This window comes from Aythya ferina (genome assembly GCF_964211825.1).
Source record: "Aythya ferina genome assembly, chromosome: 4".
In the NCBI taxonomy this organism is placed as follows: Eukaryota; Metazoa; Chordata; class Aves; order Anseriformes; family Anatidae; genus Aythya; species Aythya ferina.
The window spans coordinates 8,600,422-8,619,367 of record NC_140300.1 but is presented as its reverse complement, the minus strand read 5'-3'; the positions used below and the strand labels follow the sequence as shown (position 1 = coordinate 8,619,367).

At 49.4% G+C, this 18,946-nt stretch overlaps 1 protein-coding gene across 1 annotated transcript; it reads left to right on the top strand.

Moving 5' to 3' along the window:
- Positions 1 to 277: 277 nt before the first annotated feature.
- Positions 278 to 18,163, top strand: LOC311435715 (uncharacterized protein). The gene is made up of 11 exons (XM_084517039.1): positions 278 to 1,127; positions 2,879 to 3,323; positions 7,220 to 7,630; positions 8,888 to 9,023; positions 10,425 to 10,513; positions 11,827 to 11,890; positions 12,596 to 12,684; positions 13,544 to 13,656; positions 14,527 to 14,683; positions 17,177 to 17,349; positions 17,811 to 18,163. The coding sequence occupies exons 2-10, from the start codon at positions 3,269 to 3,271 to the stop codon at positions 17,326 to 17,328; spliced, it is 1,266 nt and encodes a 421-aa protein (XP_084373165.1). The 5' UTR covers positions 278 to 1,127; positions 2,879 to 3,268; the 3' UTR covers positions 17,329 to 17,349; positions 17,811 to 18,163.
- Positions 18,164 to 18,946: the final 783 nt, after the last annotated feature.

Genomic DNA, 18,946 nt, shown 5'->3' with positions numbered 1-18,946 from the left:
TACAGAAACACGGCAATGTGCCGGAGAGTCTTCAGTTACTGTTGAGTGATCGATCCTTCCTGATGTGGTAATGCCATTGGTGTCTCAGCTGTATCTGATCCTTGAGAGCTGCTTGGAAATCGCTTCAGATAACTGCGCTTTCTCCCATTTTACTGCGAGACTTCCATTTATTTCATTAAATCATTTTTTTCTATAGATTCTGCTGTAAAGCAGCTGACCAATGTATTTTTTATTATTATTATTATTATTATTTTATTTTTTTTTTTTTTACCCCAGAGCACTAAGTACATTTAACCTGCATCCTTAACACTGACTATACAGAGGAGACTGACACTGGTCCATTCTGGAGTCCTACACATCGGTTTTTTAAGACCGCATTTTTAACTGATGGGAGCTAATTGAAGAAAATATTTAGTGTTTAGGAGCAGTACTGCTGAATTCAGTTTTTGTACTGTCATGCCTTTGCTTGGATAAACTCGGATCTGCTGCGGTAGCATACCTTTCTCCTGGCTATTGTCACTGTTTCTAATTCCCTCTAAATCCAGAAGATAAATATTTTTAAAGGAAGAGTTTTGAGGTATTTGATTGTAATAACCCATTACTTGGATTCCTCCAGCCTCTCTTCTGTGGGGTTTTGTTCTTCCATCTGCACAACAGATTATGAAGGTTTCTGCTGGTGCAGCTTAAGAAGATCACGCTGCCGTTCTGTGGTTAGGATGCTTTTAGTCTTGACGGAAATGTGGTGATGTCTTCACTCTTCAAAGCTGTGGTGCCATCATGTGGCCGTTCGGTCAGGCACAGGTTTTAATCTGTGTTAGAGCACAAAAAGCACTTGTGTACGTGCCTTGGGGTGTGTTGGTGGTTTTGCCTTGCTTTTCTTTCCTACCAGCATAGAAGTGTCCTGGCCCTCCTCTAGGCACAAGGTAGGTGTTAAGGTCCATGAGCAGCACGACATGGCAGAACTGCTTCCCTCCCCCTGAACTGAAGGAAATTCCTGGTGGCTGCCTTTCTGCTCGTCAAGGTCACGGTCTGCCTAGAACTGCTGAGGAGTTTGGTCGTGCTCTTAGAGCAAAGGCTGTGCTCCTTGGGAAGCTCATCCACTGCCTATGCTCATAACAATCTTGCAGGTAAGTTACTGAAGAGCTTTCAGAGGATAAATCACATCTATATTGCTGAATCCCAGACTTTTGATGGGTCATTGACCTGAAAAGCTCTGAGTTCCTGTGCTGTTGTATGAGAGTTGAATTGTATACCTGGGCCTGGAAGAACCCTGTATCTGAAGGGGGGTTCTGGATTCCCAGTTGCTTCCCATAGAGTTGCCTGTGGGTGTCAGGAACTTCCAAGCGCTTTTTCCCCTGTGAAAGAGGGAGCACTGACCAGAAGGTACCATCTCTGTATGCAGCCACAGTGTAGTATGACTGTAAAATCCCCACAAGGGTGAAGAAAACCAGTTTTCCAAGAAAAGCACATATCTGAAGCCAGCTTGCACTTCGTAGCCCCTTATCTGATTATCTTGCTGTTTCCCAGGCAATAGATGTGGCAGGATGTCCCCAGGGTACCCAAGACTCAGTGACAGGGTGCAAAGCAGGAACGTGCTGCCACACTTGACTGATGTTTGAGAGATGCTCTCCCTGCTCAGGGTTTCTTATTTAATAAACAAGCAGCCTGAAAACAAATAAGTCACTTGGATATCTAACACCAAAGGGATTTGCGGTCACTTGGTGATGGGTGGCAGTGGGTACAAACTGCTGGTGTGTTTGAGCAGCAAGCCCTGTTCCTGGGAGGCACGCCACCACTGTGAGGAGCAGGCAAAGCCTTGAAAACCCCAGGGTGAGGGTAGTACCTGGTGTGTTTGGGGACACGAGGTTCACCACCTTTGGAAGAGCAGCTGAACTGACAAGAAGAGGGCCCTGTGCCAGCCTCGGGCCTTGCTTTAGAGCAGCCATGGCGCTGTTCTTTATTTATCCCCTGCAAACCAACCAGCAGAGGCATTTTGTCTCAGTGGAGACCAGCCAGGGCAGGCCAGAAGCTTATAAATTAACCAATTTGTACTTTCTTGCCCTGAAGTTGCACCAGCCCCTGCCTGAAGAATGTTTTAAACTTCTCTGGTGATTGAAGCAACTGAGGGAAGCAGCCTGCCTCCCCTCCTGCTGTGCTCAGGGCTTTGTTGAGGAGCATGGGAAGGGTTTGTGGGTGAGAGCAACCCCTTCCAATGCCTGACTGCTCTTTCTGAGCAGAAATGTCTCCTCATTTCCAACATGAACCTCCACTGACACAACTTGAGGCCATTCCCTTTGGTCCTATCACTGGTTACAGACCCTGTCAGGAGCTCTGGGTACCACATAAGTCCCTCTGTGCAGCGGGACTACACCAACAGCGACCACTTCCAACGCTTCCCTCTCACCACCTCCCAGCCTGCACAAGGTGGGAGAACACCCAGCACATGCACTGTGGGCTATGTGTGACAAACCCACCCGGGCCCTGGTGAGGAGCGCTTGGGGTTTGGGTCAGAGCTCACAAAGCTCAGCTTGTGCTTTGCTCTGGGGGGCTGCCACAGCTTGATGTCCTGAGTTATGCAGGTTGTGCCTCCTTCATCTGAGGCTCCGTGGCTGTAAATGTGGTACAAACAGTGAGCAGAATAGCTGCTGGTACACACACAGAAGATGGGATGGGGCCTCACCCCAAACCCATCATGAGGATTGCTGGCTTTGATCCTGATGGCAACAACCTGGCACATCATGTCACCACGTCATGTTGAGTGGGCTCACGAGTGCTGAGCCCACCAAGGCAGGGCTTTGGTTGTGGCACAACTTGTCTTGGTTGAAATGGGAGCTGCTTTGAACTGGGGGTTCTTCCCAGGGTGTTTTTCTTCTTGCAGGAAACCCTGGGTGTCTAAAAATGAAATCATTTCGCTTGAGGGAGATCACGGGGGCCTGGCCAGCCGCCAGGCACAGCTCTGCCTGTTCCTCTTCCCTTAGCCCACTGCGTTTCTGCACCCCATGAGAAGAGGAGAAGGCCTGCAGCTCTGCTCAACTTTCAGTTTGCATCTCACCTGGAGGAGGCCAGCAGCACCTCGGCAAGCCCTGCTGCTGCTGTCCCTGAATATTAAACCCCCCCTTTGTCGGGGGGAGGCTGATCTGCCCGAGCCGCATGATCAGCATCAGCTGACGGTGCTGGGCACGAACCTGGGGCGGGATAAGCAGTTAGCTGTGGGAGATCAGCCGCTGGGCCTGCCTCTCGGCCAGCTCCCTCATTCCTCGGGGGAAAAATGGGCGCCTGGCCCTCGCCTCTGCTCTGGAGCTTGGCCACGGCGTGTCTGACAGGTGAGGCCTGCTGGGGCTGGGTGACACACAGTAACACACGGTGACACCGTGCCACCGCTCGGCTTTGCCACTGAAGGGTGGGCAGAGGGAGGGAGGTGCTGGAAACACCGTTAAAGATGCACAGGGCTGAAAGCGTAAATATAAAAACATGCTTTTTAAAGAAAAAAAAAGGTGTGGGGGGGTGTCTAGTTGCTCTGCAAATTGAGGACTTGCACAAGTGGCCTTTGCACAGCCTTACCTTAAACCCAGAGGAACAGGATGCCCCGGCATGTTCACTTTCATGACGTGTTTTTGGTAACTCGGACTCCTTAAGAGCCTGAATATTTTTGTAGTTGTGCCTTTGTCTGCCACATTCCTTGCTCTCCTCCTCCTGCACTGCTTTGCTATCAAATAACCGCATTCTTATAACTGATATTTTGGCAGCGTGGGATCTCCAAAACTTATTGCGCTTGGGGCTTCAGACCAGGTTTCTTTCAGGGCATGTCTGGCCACGTGAAACTTGGAAAAATTCTTAGGTTATGGTGCTGCCCTGTGACCTTCCCGTTCCTGCAGTCCACCAGTGCTGTGGTCAGGGGCTGGTGGGGGCCCACGGCTGCCTGCCTCGTTGGGGCAGGGACCCACCAGCTCTGCCAGAAAGGTTTGTGCTTCACAGAGCTCCTTGGCTCCTTCCCATCTGACCCCCTGGCAGCCCTTCTCTTGAAATTAAATCGGGGAAACTCACCGTTTCAAAAGCCTGTTATTAAGCTGTTTAATTCACAAAAGTAGTGTTATAGTCACGTAGATAACCGCTGGCTTGGTTGCGTGTGGCTTGAAGGACTAGTTCCTCCCAAATAGCAGGCAGTGCTGTTGTGCAAGGCTCGGAAATAAAACTAAGGGGCTGTCCGTCCTATTTCTGCATTTTGTGAGTTCTCAGCCAGTGCCCATGTGTCTGCAGGTCAGCGGAGTTGCATGTCCTATAAATTAGGAAGGGTTAGCTCTGCAGTCAAGGGTTCAGTAACTTCCCTTCTGTGACATCCTCAAGGTTTTTTGAATAAAACACCATGCCAAGTTGTCACAAAAAGACATCCCTCATGTGTCTCTGCAGGTACTTTTGTTGATTCAATGTCTTAAAAAAATTGTCTATAGAAAGCAGAATCCCTATTTCCTGCTGTAAACATGTGGACACTCTAAGTATGGAGAGAAAACTGTTTGGAGAGCTGAGCAGGTCAGTTGAGTATCGCTTTTTTCATACCTGTGATGCTGTAATTGGTAAAACCAAACATTTAGCTCTTTTTTTTTTTTTTTTTTTTTAGGTCTAGATGCTCAAAATTATTTTTTTCCAGCATCACTACTTTTTTTTTTTCTTCCAAAAGTTGTTTAAACAGCTTTATGAAGTGCTGGCCACTGATGGCTACTGAAGTTTTGGAAAGATTATTAATTATTTAATATTATTTAATGATTATTCTAGTAACACATTATGAAAGGACAACTTTCACTAAAATAATCCATCTTAACAGTACCACCACTTAACAGCAGAACCAACCAAACAGTGAAAGCTTATGAGAAAGTAATATTCAACTAAAATACCTTGCTTTTAAACAACAAAACCAGACGTGGGTTAGCTGTGTGCAATCCAAAATACCAAAATCCACTGCAGACTCCCTGGCAGATGAACGTTTGGGACAGGTTGCTGTGCAGGAGATCACGTTTTGGTCCTTCTGAGAGCTTTTCCTGGGAGGACCTTATGGTGCCCTCAAACTGCTTCTAGTGTTTACTTTGAGATTAGCTTAATGAAGATTTGGGCTGACTCAGCTCACTGCCAGGCAGGAGAAAAGAGAAGCAGACTGACTTCAGCCCCTAAGGCAGGGGAGGGGAATCACCTGTCTCTGTGCAAAGCATGGCCAAAAGCTGCATAGACCAGTGCTGGTGTCTCTTGGGTGTTGATTTTGGACAAACAAGTATGAAAAACAACAACAACAACAACAACAACAACAAACATCACTGTTAAATTCAGTGGTTCTGTTTTAGGAAATAGAGCCAGAAAACGTGGGCAGTGGCCCAGACAGCTGGGTGTTCATCTGCTGCCTTTCTCAGGAGTTGTAGAAAGACTGAGTCTTCTGAAACGCTGAGTACAAAGCAGTCAATATACACTTAGGAGGGAGCACTTTGAAGAGGTTGTTTCCTTGTGATCACAGCTTCATAAGGACTCTTTTATTCACTGACCTGTTTTTGCCATAGAAGCCTAAGTGGTGCTGCTAGCCAGCTTCATCTGCGTGATGCTGTTTATGCTGGGGCAGCGCTAAGCATCAGTACCCGCAGTGCCCAGCATCATGTGGGCAGACATGGCCCAAAGAGTGTGAAATCAAAGGCTTGAGGAGAGCTCAAAGAGCTGGCTTGGGAAGGACCTTGCAGTGACCTGTGTGTCCACAACCATCACATGGTGTGGCTCCAAGCTCTCATCCCTCACCTGCATCTTGCTGTTGGATGTCAGCTGCATTCTCTAGTCTCCATCAGCCTCCTAAAGCAGCTTCTTAAAATAGTCTTTTTGCTTTCCCCTTGGAGGCCACCTGATTTTGGCAGCCCCTCGCTGTGGTGGCTGGAGGAGCCCAAACCTTGTGTGACAGGGATTGACAGTTCTGGGAACGCGCTGCTGGGCCCTGAGTCACCCATTTGGTCCTGAAATAAAACCTGATGTAACTTACAGCTCTTACGTGACGCACTCCAGAAACAGCTTAATTGCCTGCTGAGTTTGATGCCTTCTTATAATCGCTATTCCTGGCAATTTAACAAATCCTTTACTTTCAGAGCTACTTGTTTTTTTCCCAGCTGCCTCCAAGAGAGCAGCTCTGTGAACCTCTGGCTTCCAGTAACTAACGAGTCTTATTAAAAGAATTGAAGGGGTGTGTGTGTGCCCTTGAACTGCTTATACCACACATTAGCGCTTTGCCATAAGAGGGCAGGTGAGAGGAAAAAAGCAACGGGCAGCCATAGCTGCAGACTGATGCTGTACAAAGCTGCATGTTTTCAGAAGCTGCAGTTATTTGATGGAGGAAATCCCTGCCCTGAATTCCCAACCCAAGCTGATGTGAGTGCTGTGGTGGCATGAATGGGCTGGTTTTGTTTTGCTTTGTTTGCTTAGTACAGCACTGCTAAATGAAAACCGACCTGCTCCTTCTCTTTTGTTTAGCTCGATGGGCTTTTCCTCCGTTCTGAGACTGGAAAGCATCCATCTCCCATGGTCATGTGCTGAGAGATTGCTGTCATCAACAGATACTAGTTCAGTCTATTATGGATTACAGCAAATAACTTGAACGGCAATAATACTCCAGTTCTCTGAAGATGATGTTTTTTTGGCTAAGAAGCCACCACTGCTCTTACAGGGGAGGGATTTGGGAATCAAATCAAGTCTCTGCCCATGGGCAGATTCCCTTTGGGTTGCTGGATGCATCTCCAGAACAGCTTAAAAGAAATCCCAAACCCGTGACTTTTTTTTTTCTTGATCCCTTTAACCAAGATGGGATGAAACAGGCAGCAACTTGACAAGCATCTTAAATCAGATTGCTGTGGGATCTCAGGGTGAGCTGCCTTCAGTGGCTGCCCCTAGCAAAACCAAATGTTTCGGGCAATTCTCACAGCCCCTTATCTAGGAGTGTCAGACCTCCTCAGCATGGGACTTGGATGATCTTACGGGTCTTTTCCAGCCTACATGGTTCTAGGACTCTAATGCATGTCCTTGATAAGTCTCTTGTGTGCCAGTGATGTTTCTATATTGATCTGTAATGGAACATAGAATAAGGCAGTTTCTGGACATCAAACAGGGACATGTGGGTTAAGCAGTTGTTAAAAACCTAATGGGATGCCTACATTAATTGGAAAGCAGTAATCTGACCAGGATCGATGTTTTTTCCTGTTCTTAGGTATTGCTTTAGGCCAGCTGACCACTACCCAAGCCCCAATTGCATCAACCCCGCTGCCTCCCAGTGCCACCACGACCTCTGGCTCCACATCCCCAGCTGCTGGGGGGGTGGCCACCACCGCAGACCTCAGCACGGGCACAGCTGTGCCATCAGCAGACCTCAGCACAAACACACTTGCTCCAGCTCTGTCCACCACCCTGCCGGTGACTGCGACCATCTCTGAGATCGCGACCACCTCTCATGCACCCACAGCCGCATCCACCAGTGCCTCAGCCACCCCTCCAGACGTCACCACATCTCCTGGGGATCTGCCAACAGCTCCGTCCCTCACCACCGCTGCACCCTCCAACTGCAGCAGAGTGAACGAGACAGCGTGTGCCCCTTGCTCCCCAGGGACGTTTCCCAATGATGGTAAGAGTTTGTGCTTGCCCCAGCTCTTCTGTGCTAGGTGGGAAAGTTGAGAGGTCGGGGGAGGTGAGAGCAGCGCATGGTGTTGGGGGCTTGGATAGGGAGCAGATGTGGGAGTGAATTTGTTGCATCCTTCTGAAGTGAAAGGCGTGGATGTGGCTGGCCTCGTGCTGTTGGTCTTCCTGAGGTTTCCCCAGCAGGATGGAGAAGTGGTGGGATTGCAACCACGAAGTGTAACACGAGTGCAACCTCATTTACCAGCAGGAGGATGCTTTTTTTGACATACAGGGCCAAAGACAGGAAAAGTCTCAAACTTTTCTCAAAGTCTCAAACTCTCAAGTGGTTGAATGGGAATGAATCCCTGCTACAGAACCAGCCTTTTCCCTTGGGCTTGAGAAACCACCCAGGCAACCTCTGTTGCAATGAAGAGTTTACTTTATTCAGAAGCTCTTTGCATGTTGCAAAGTGTTTGTTTTTTCAATGTCCCCACCCAAAAACCAAAACAAAACAAAAAACTAAAATGCAAGCCACGCACTTCCCCCGCTGCTGGGCTCTTTCCAAGAGAGGCATGAGCAGAGCTGATGCTCTAGGGTAAATCTGCAGAGGACAGGAGGCAATTCCCACCACCCTTGTGTGCTGGATGTGTTACTGCAGGACGTTGTCTTGCCCATGCTTTGTCCCTGCAGTGCCAAGGACTGGTTGCTGCAAGAAGTGGGACGGTGGATCTGATACGTGCCGTTACAGCAAATCCCACATGATTGTTCTGCGTAGCTCAGATCTGTTTTGTGGAGCAAAGACTGCTGGAGCTTATGTCTGGTGGGAATACTGCCTTGCCTGTGCTCAAAGAAAAGCTGTTTCTACTTATGGCAGATTCTCTGCTCTTGGGGTTTCTGCTTCAGTTCTGCTTCCTGCAAATGTAAATATGCTAAGGAATCAAAAGAGGTGTGTTTTTTCTTTTTGTGTGGTGGTGGAAAGTAAGGAAAACCCTCCTCTCCCCTCAAACTGAAAGAGGAAAAAGCAGTTGTGGTCTTCTCACCAGAAGTCCATGTTGACAGAATTGAGACCATTGTCTTCTGGCTGTTCTCCTGCTCACTAATGGAGCACAGCACCATCACTAGCATTAATATCATCATTTTCCACCCCTTAAGATGGTCTTGCTGGAGGACCTGGATCTCCATTCATTGCCGTGCCCCATGCTGACCAGCCCAGGGGCTGAAGTTCAGTCTCACAGCCCTGTTCCCCCCCTTCTGTCCCTTTCAGATGCCTGGAGCTGCTCGTGCTGCACAGGAGGCTCGTGCACAGACCCTGGTGCCTGCGTTCCCTGCCCGGTGGGGCACTACCAGCCCGTGTGGGGACAGCAGCAGTGCCTGCCGTGTCCGCGGGGACACTACGCCAAGTAGGTGACCCAGGGTGGTGGAGGTGGCTGGTGGCACAGAGCAGGTGCCTTCTCCCTCACAACCCTTCCCAGTCTCACAAAACTCTTCCCATGGGCTATGGGAAAGTGCTCCCGGGTTTTTTTTCCCAGGGGACCTGCTCAGTGCTGCTAAATCTTTCTCGCCAGGAGCCTCTGGTGGTGTTGTGCTTGTGCTGAGGGCTTCTCAGTGTCCAGCTCTCTGGTGGCCCCTCATGTTTCAGACGGGGGAACAGAGATCTGCCATGAGTTAGGGACTGAGGTGGGGGGATCTTCAGCATGGACGTGGTGCTTCTCTCCTGGGTGCCTCAGGCAAACAGTTTTGTTCCTGCATTTTGCACAACTCCTTCCGCACACTACATTTCCCTTCCTCCAAGGGATCTCACAACAGGCCTGGGGCCTGGCCCTCTGCTGCGGCCTGGCCTGTGGCCACTTCTAGCCCCTCGGGGCTCCAGGTGGCCTGCAGGGAGCGGTTCTGTCCCAGGCCTTTGGAAAGGAGGAAAAAGGCTGAAAGGAGGGAGCAGGAAGAAAGAGCCATGGCAGCCCCAGTGGCATTGCTTCCAGTTTTTGTGGTACCGGGACTTCTCCCACTGCTCCCGGGCCATGAGCAGCTCCAGCTGATGCAGAGCCCTGTGTTGGCTTGGTTTAAGCCGAGTATTTGCTTTCTTTTTTTTCCTCCACAAATCTTGCTCAGCCCTGGGGTTTCCAAAGGGATTAAAGAGCATGTCCTTGTTTTCCTCCAAATCATCCCTGCGTGTGTTAACAAATTCTTAAGCCCACATGCTCATTGTTGGGGATTTGGCTCTGTGATGCATGCACCAGATTTCCTCCTTCTCTGCCTTTCCATTTTCTCTCCCATCCTCCCAGAGGCCTGACGTGTTACATCCCCTTTCCCGCAGTCCCTGTTGTTTAAGGTCAGGACTCCCACACGCCAGTGCCTGTGGCTGAGCTCCCTTTTCGACTCTGTGACCTCTCAGCAGTGGAGCAGCTCCTCTTAATTCAGACTATGGGAGCTGAACACCATCGAGCACCTTCCCAATGCAGACCAACCTGCCTGGAGTGTGGATTTGAGCCTGACTCTAAACCATGTTTTATTTTAAACCTGTCTAAAATCTATATTTTAAGGCCCAGAACTCAGAATTGGAACCTTTCCCTATAGCTCGTATATATTTCCATACAGCTAGTATTAATAATAGTTATTTTTTATCACTGGCCCCTTACCATTCAGGCAATTTCAGGTTGTTATTTTTCTGCCTGAACTCCCTCATTTAAATTTCCCTGCTTTTAGACTTGTTAGTGGAGAAAAAGAGCTGTATTCCACTATCTTAAGCATGGAGGAGCCCCAATGAGTGAAAATCCCCCTAACCTCTGCTCTGTTCCTCCCAGCACCACGAGGAGCACCGTGTGCTTGCCCTGCTCGCCCGGCCATTATGCGAACGAGTCCGGGGCCACAGCCTGCAGAGCGTGCCAGAAAGGTAAAGTTTGGGTTTGGTTTGTATTCAGCCCAGATGAGCTCGCATCAGACTGGGAAAGGCTCTTTTGTGGGGCCAGATGCAATTACCAGGTAACTTAAAAGCACTGGAGAATAAACAGGTTATTTTGTTCAGGCCAAAAATAGAATAGAAGCTCTCCTCTCCTACTGTTATCGATGTTTTTATTAAAAAGGAAAAAAACAGGTCTCAGACCAAGTCATGTTCCTGTTTGCAACTAGCTAATACTAATACCACAAGGAAAGCCTATTCCTGAAAGCCAGGAAATAAATTTTATGAAATTTGATTATAGCATAAAAGGGTGAGGGTGGTCAAGAAAGGAAAGCATTTCTCTTACTTACAACAACAACAAATAGTCTGAAACATTGTGGATTTATCTTTTTCTGTTGTTGTTTTGTTTTGTTAGGCTGCCTCCTGCAGTCTGAATATTAAGTGTAACACTCCCCTTACCTCCCAGACATCGCGAGCTGGGTTTTCAGCAAGCTCCTTTTTGTACCTGAACGTATGCAACACGAGCCTGGTACAGCGTGTTCGCAGACAGCGTGACAACACGTTCAGAAGGGGCCAGCATTTACTTATGCAAAAGCCTAATTAACACATGCAGAGCAGCAGCTATTCTGTCTCCAAATTAAGAGCTCCTTCTACATGCACAAGTGGTCTCTTGAAAAGCCGTGCTCAAAACTTCTCAGCTCACACCTCAATCTTGGCTATCGTTTGGGGAGTTTGGGAGGCAAAAAGCGTTTTAGGCAGCAGTTGGAGACTGTCACTGGTGACAATGGTGCAGCATGTCACTGCCTTCACTTGGCAAATTTGTTCAGCGTGCTAGACCACAGGAGGACTGCAGGAACGTGGCCCCCATGTCATGCAGTTATCTGTTTAAAAAGATGCATTTTCCTTGCAGAGTGTGGGAGGAAGTTTTTCTTTCCTCTTGCTCATCTGTAGTCTGTGGAACTTCTTTCTATGCCTCCTCTCCTCTTCCCTGCCATGCTGGAGGGAGTCCATTTCATAGAATCACAGAACGGTTTGGGTTGGAAGGGACCTTAAAGATCATCTAATTCTGTCCCCCTGCCACGGGCAGGGACACCTCCCAGCAGCCCAGGCTGCCCAAATCCCATCCAGCCTGGCCTTGAGCACTGCCAGGGATGGGGCATCCACAGCTTCTCTGGGCAGCCTGTGCCAGTGCCTCATTTCTTTGTGTGCAAAATGGAGATGAGCAACTGTCTGACAGTGTGGGGACAGGGATGGTGGAGGAAAGATCCTGAAAACTTGCTCTTTTTTTTTTTTTTTTTCTCTTCCAGGTTATTTTAGCTCCCAGCAAAATGCAGCTGTTTGTCTGCCTTGCCTGCCAGGATCATTTTGCAAGTAAGAAATCCCTGCGTGACCTTGGGGACAGGATGGGGTGGCATATCTGGTAGCAGCCACTGAGCTATGAGAGCCAACGTGCTGGCCAGAGGGGTGTAACCGTGGCTCCCAGCTGGTGCTGAGCTGTGGTGAGAGAGGGGTTGGGTGATGGGGGGAGCATCCTGACAGCTGTGTAACCCCAGAGTGAAGAAAAAGTGGGCTGTTGGCTTGTGTGTCCTAGGAATAGCTGGCTGCAGGCTTTGTAGCCAAAGCAGATGAGCCCGTGTCACCTCGTGCTCACTTGTCCCATGTGCTGCAGCAGATCTTGGCTGAACTTTGAGTAAATTGCCATAGGAATGGACTCTGGGGCTTATGTGGCTACATGGTGGGTCTGTCGCTCCTAAATCCCTTCAGCACCCATCGAGCAGCTCCACACGAGTTTGCTAGGGAGCAGCAACAGCTGGGACGCTGAGTTCTGACTTGTTTCATGCAAACAAGCAACCAAGGAGAAGCCAGAAACGCCATCATGTGCCTGACCCTTAGACATATGGGGGAAACCACACGGGGGAGAGACACCACAGCTGCCTACAGGATGGCAAAAGCTGGTAGACAGCGGAGAATTCAGCCCCTGGCTGTGAGTTGATATAAAAGCAGGCGTCAGCGGGTCAGCTCGGTCTCAAAGTGTGCTGGTCATATGGTGTTGTCTTGCTCTGCTCCTCTCCCCAGCACCTCCAGCTGCACGATGTGTCTGGCCTGTCCCAGTGGGCACGAGGCTCTGCGCGAGGCAGCCGAGGCGTGCGCGTTGTGCCGGGCAGGTGGGTAGCATGGTGGAGGGCTGTGGTCACAGGTCACAACAATTTCAGTGCATTGCATGGCTTTGGGCAGTGCAAGGAAGCAGGGCATGTGTGACTTCAGCAGCAGAAGGGAGGATTTCTTCCCCAAACTTTTGTCTTTTGACCCAAAGGGCATCGCTCCCTGCCATCCTGAGTGCCCCGGCTGATGTCTGTGGGGCAAAATTCTGCTGCTGCAGTGATAGAAAGGTGCTGGGGGGGTCTTTTTTTTGGCCCTTGCTAGTGTGCCAGGATGTGCTGCGCCAAATCTTCCTGCTCCTGTAGTTAATGCCGGGCTGCAGAGCACTGCCACCAGCCTGCACCATGGAGGGAGCACTGGGGATGCTGCAGTCACACACGTTTTAACCATGCAAAGCAGCATTACTCGCTCTGAGACCTGTGACTTTCCTGACCTGTCACTCCCTCAGAGCTTAGGAAACTGAGCTGTGTGTTAAACTTTGCTTGGCAAGTTTCGAACAGCTGGAAAAGGTGTTTGAATCCCAAATTAGAGGGGATGAAATGCTGCTGACCTCCAGCTCCAACCTTCCCTCTGCTTTAAAGCCGCAGCTCAGCACTGAACCCAGCTCCCACTGTACTCCTCAAACGCACTGCTTCCACATCTGAAGCCAGGTGTCATTTGGTCCCTTTCCCTGCACTTATTCTCCCTTTCCTGCCCCTTTGCCACCCAGCAAGGACCAAAGTCCAGGCTCAGCTTTTGTCATGCACATCAAGTATTTCGTGCTCTTTCTCCTTGTGGCTTTGGAAGTGAGCTCATCCATATGCAATTTGCAAAGGCCCCAGGGTCTAGTCCCAGATCTTAATTTTGTGCTTGTTTGCTACTTAGGTATGTTCAAAGGTCCCGGTGACACCGCGTGCAAGCCCTGCAAGTCAGGGGAATACCAATTGCAGCAGGGCCAGGAGAGCTGTGACCTGTGCCCAGAGAACCACTACTGCCCCGTGAGTCTCCTCGGGCTGCTTTGGCAGCCTGGCTTAACAAATACAAACGTCCCGTGACGAGCTAATGCACTTTTAATTAACGCCATTTTTAGCTGAGCCTATTTCCTTTCCTTAAATACAGACAGAGCCCTGACAGAGGGAGCCACTTGCAATTATGACACCGAGAGCCTGGCTTTGTGCCACCCTTGGAGCTGCCCGGCCTCGGTGGGCTGTCAGGGGACGGGGTATCCATTAACTGGGCTGTCTGGCCTGTGGACTGGCTGGATAACGACACCTTCTCCCTTCACCCTGCTCTAAGTAACACCACAGAGCCTGGCAGACCCAACTGAACGATGGCAGGTTCATTTTTGGGTTATTTTCCTCTAGTGCTGACGTGCGCCACCCCTTCACACTCACCATTAATACGATTTGGGGTGGTGTTGGTGTCTCCCAGCTGTTTGCAGCACTGTCTGTCCCCTAACCCCCTTGGTTTCTGCACTGCCCCCAGCCCACGCACACAGAGGGGTGCAGTTACCTGCTGGGCGAGCACACAGGTGGCTCCACCTCGGCTCCTGAGGGTGAGGAAAGGAGAATCAGCAGCACCACCAGCACCTGATGCTGGCGATGCTGCAGTTTCAGGTGGCTGGCTGCTAGTTCTGCCTCTCTGCCCCAGTTTGTGTCCACCAAGGGCTTCATGTGGGGGCTTGAGTCACTTCTAATCTCTCTCCTGAGCCAGCAAGGCAGTGAGTACCTTATAAAGCAGATTTTCACAGCGTGCCCCAAGCCCAGAAGCTCTCATCATGCTCTGCATGGGGCAGAGGTGATGCTTCCCCTACTGCTGCCTTCCCCGTTGGCTGCTGTTGTTGAGAACTTGCTTTTTCTCTCGATTAGAGCCCGGACGTGAAACCAACCAAGTGCCCCCCTGATGCCTTCTGCCCCGCGGGCAGCACGGAGCCGCAGTACTGCATGGAGGCCTTCCTCTACAAGGTGGGCAGCTCCTGCCAGCTGGCGCCGCTGGCCATCGTCCTCCTGGCCCTTCTCTCAGCAGGTGAGCATCGTCTTCTCCAGCCTTGGGTTGTGCCAGCAGTAGGCTCTGGGTGGTGTATGTTACAGTTCCTGAAATCTGCGTTTCTACTAAAGGTCCTTCTGGTTGCTCGTCCCTTTAAAAGGAAGCAGCGAGCTGGCGTGCCTTCTGTTGCTATCAAAAGTGGCCGCGGAGCTCAAAGCCATCCCACTGCCCCATATTCCTTAATTTCCCTGTATCCTTACAGCACAGTGACCTATGGTGTCACAAATATGAAGTCTATGCTGGAACCAGACTGCAGTCACATGGTGAACAGGCTGAGTGTGGTTTAAATGCATGAACCACCCCTTAACATGTGCTTCTCACCCCACACAACTTCTCACTTTCATGTGCTGCTCTCTATGCAAACGCAAGTCCTTTCCCCATTTGTAAGTAGGGACAGTGCTGAATATTGCAGCTCATGGGATAATGAATGTCTGTTGTTTGTCCTTGAGAAGCAGCTCTGTCTGTGTACAGCCTCCAAAACAGGAATATCTTGGCTGCCCAAAGGTAGGAAAACGGGTGATTTCCTCCCATGTATGGGACTTCAGGTTCCCTAAAAGCATCCCCTCTGCCCCTGTGGTATTTTTCCAGTCAAAGACCATCCATTCAGTGCAGTGACTGGGGGAAGCAGGCAGTGGCATGGAAAACAGGCACCTGCTGTACTTAGCTCATTAGAGGGGACCCAGGCAGGAAACCAGGAGGTGGATGAGTGCTCCACGAGGGAGCTACACCAGGGATGTTTGTCCCACAATGATGAGTAGGCATTTGTAATCTTGTAATTTGTAATGCAAAGGGAAAAAATAAGAGTTGTGTAGTTCTAAATGACTTGTTACCTCTGATTAAACTTTCCCCCAAACTTTATGATGCAAACTGAACAGCTGTTACTGACTGTGAAAGGATCAGCGGAGCAAGCTGGAAGAGGGGTGTTCAAGCTGAGGCTGATCGGAGTGCAGGGACGTGAAAAGAAATCCCATGTTAAATGCCACTTCCTTTACCAGCTTTTTTGCCACGGTGTTTTCATCTGCTCTGGGTAATCTAAGGCATTAAAGCCACCTACCCCTGAGTTTCTGTGCTTGAACCCCACGGTTCCGTGCCTTCTGAACACACGTCCCCCTGTGTGGCTCACTGCTGTTAAAAGGGAGAGGAGAGATCAAGCAGGTGCATCGCTCCCTGCTATGAACAAAAGAGAGCAGAGCTTCAACACCAAAGCAGCATTAGTTGCTCCCATCAAAGTCCTCTCTTGGCAGATGAGGACTACATGGATATAAGGAGAAGGAAAGCACTTTACACTGGGCAGAGGGTGTGGGGGCTCTTTGGGGATCTCCAGGAGCCGCCTGGATGTGGGGCTGGGCCCCCTGCTTGGGGTGGCCCTGCTGGGGCAGGGCTCAGAGCAGAAGGCCCCAGAGGTCTTGGCTATCCCGTGAGGCTGTGAAAAGGGCAGCAGAGACCAGAGGATCTATGGGGCTCTTCCCCAGTAGGAGTGGACGAGGGCCTCTCTCGGCTGGGACTTGGAGCCACGCGACAGCTCCCACACCTTGGGAGCCTGGATTCTGCTGTGCCAGGCTACGGTCCAAAAATCTGCCCAGACAGATGCCATCTGAAGCAAGTATTAATTAGAAAAAGTAGATTAAAATGAAGCATATGAAAAGCCTACCCATGCAGGAACAACGTCCAATTAACCGGCATTTCTGACAAACAAGGCTGAGGGGGTCACAGAACAACATTCCTTACTCAAGTCCTGCGTGGCAAAGCGTTTGCTAAGAAAAGGGGCAAAAGAAACAGCCCACGCCGGAACCCGCGAGCATTTCACGGCTGGGCTAACAGATCAGTTGTTTGCAGTGAGATTGTCTGCTCACACAACCTAAATTTGGATGTATTTGTCTGGACATATTGCATCACAGCGACAGATTTGTGCTCTGCTGTTAAGATCACTTTTCCTTGATTATGCTTATGCCAGAAACAAACAAAAAAATGTCACAGTACTTGATATTTGCCAATTATTTCCGTGTCTATGCCCAACCTAAAAGTAATTTTTTCTGACAGTCCTGATCTCGGTCTAGACTCAAAGTTAATCTAGGTCAGTTACTTCTTGTGCTTCATTATAAGCACTGCACAGAGCAAATGCATCTCTCAACAAGGTCTTTCAGAGGGGTGGCACAAATGCAACAAGTCTGCATTGATAAGATGCCAGGTGGGTAATGACAGTGCCACAGAGCAGAGAGTAATGAGGAATAGAAAAACAAGTAACAGTGATTTCATTAAAACCCGCTGCCATTCTCTGTGGCTTTCAGGGTAAAGCTGAAACTCTAAAGCTGAGCTGTTACAGCTAGCCAACTCTTTTTTGTGCGCAAGCGTAGGAGGAGAAAAAACTTCATTCCTGTAAGATAATACAGCAGTCAAAAAGCACTAGAACAAACCTCACCTGACACTTCTCCCTTCTCATCTGAAAATCAACCATCATTCTTTATGTTCCAGGTGGAATCCTTACCATCTTCGTGATAATACTGAAAAGAAGGCATGAATCTAGCAAGAACTCATTGAAGTCCCTGCTGCTGCCCAGGAAATCGGAGTGGCACGCAACGTACGGCGTGATGGAGCACACAGAGCCCGTGTATGCTGGCTGGTAGCAGAGGAATTGCTAACGGCAGGCACGTGTCTGCATATGTGAAAATGTTTAACAATCACCAACCCATTTCTACATAGCCAAAATAAGTGCAGAAAAATACAATTCAAACAATTTTCAGCTGTGACTACTTGTGCTAATCAATTCAGCTGAGTGATGTTTGAAAACAGGCTGAACAGCACAAGGCTCCCCCTTTAATTCCAGGCTTCACTTACAAATAAAAGTCTTCTCCTTTTCTTTAGAGAGGGAAAAGCCAAACTCCCTCTTTCAGCAGTCAGCTCAACAACTTGGGCAAAGACTGACTGCTCCAGTTATCAAGGTCTCCACAGCACAAGTGTTTCCACCTAAGCAGGACCTAAGATGAATGTATTCCTTTAAAGAATGTGCACATGTATTTACTTACATACTATTCTCAATGCTTTACCATTACTTTAAGCAAGGATAAAATAAGGAAAAGGATCCCAAAGCTTTCCCCTTTCTTCTCAGCTGTGGGAAAACACATGCAACTGAACTAATGGCCGATTCCTAGACAAATACATCCCTTGTGTTTCCTGCTGCAGTCTCTAACACAGTGCCTCATCCTACAGAAGCAAAGACAAACTTTGGGCAAACCTCGCAGGAATTTTCTTTCTTAGCCAAGCCACACAGGTAAGACATGAAACTGCACAAAGTCCTATGGGGTGCAGCTCCTGACACGAAACCTTCTCCTGTACAGCCAGCTCAAGTGACAATTCCAGCTGGCTACAGAGATGTGATTTATATTTCACAGCAACAATTTAAAACCTTGTAGGTGTCTGTGTGGTTGGCTACCTCTTTTTAAAACTGCTGTATTTTCCCTATTATGTTCTTTCTCATTACGCTTTGCGTTCTGCACCTTGTCCTTGTTGCCGTTTGATCTCAGCAGCCCAGCAGGCAGGCAGAAACTGTAATGGGGTCATCAGTGGGGCCTCCCTTCTCCTAGAGTGAGATTCATTCACGGACCAGGTGCACTGCAAAACCGTGCACCGACCAGCCAGCTGTGACACGTGAACAAAGCCGTGCTTCATCAGCTCCGAGAGCCCCAGTGAAAGCAGTACTTACTATTAAAAGAGCTAGGCTTTGAAACAAGTGTGCGTGGAGGTGGCAGCAGGTGTTACTTCTCACTTCAGTCTTTTCCCTGGGCTTAGGCAGCAGCAGTCAGCTGAAGGAACGCAGCTGGCGGGGGGTTAAGTGGCTGCTGCCCTCCCCTGCTCATTCTCCTCACCCCAGGGGAGGTTACTGTGCTTTTTAATAAAAAGGAAAAGAAAAAAAAAATCACTTCTCTGCTCTCTTTTAGCTATGTCAGATGAGTAAATGAACTGGAAGAGAGGTGTCATTCTTTGTGGGCAGCAGGAATGCAGGCAGTAGCCCCGTCACCTGGATCAGCAGCAGCAGGGACAGTATCTCTAAACCACACACCAAGCTCAATCCTGTCCCACCTCGTTATCGTTCCCCTGAGGATTGCCCCAGCCCCCTTCTGCCCTAGAACCATCCCTCAACCTCGTTTTTGTCCACCTGCTTCCAAGCCCCATTTCTCACTGAAGAGAGAGAAATGGTTACTGTTGGTTACCTCCTGTCTTCACTCTTCAGTCCCTTCTCCCCCT

Excerpts from the sequence above, each read along its gene's own strand:
- LOC311435715 (XM_084517039.1), top strand. The coding sequence starts at position 3,269 with ATGGGCGCCTGGCCCTCGCCTCTGCTCTGGAGCTTGGCCACGGCGTGT. Across the intron at positions 10,514-11,826 it reads CTGCAGAGCGTGCCAGAAAG|GTTATTTTAGCTCCCAGCAA; the intron begins GTAAAGTTTGGG and ends TTTCTCTTCCAG. Across the intron at positions 14,684-17,176 it reads CCTGGCCCTTCTCTCAGCAG|GTGGAATCCTTACCATCTTC; the intron begins GTGAGCATCGTC and ends TTTATGTTCCAG.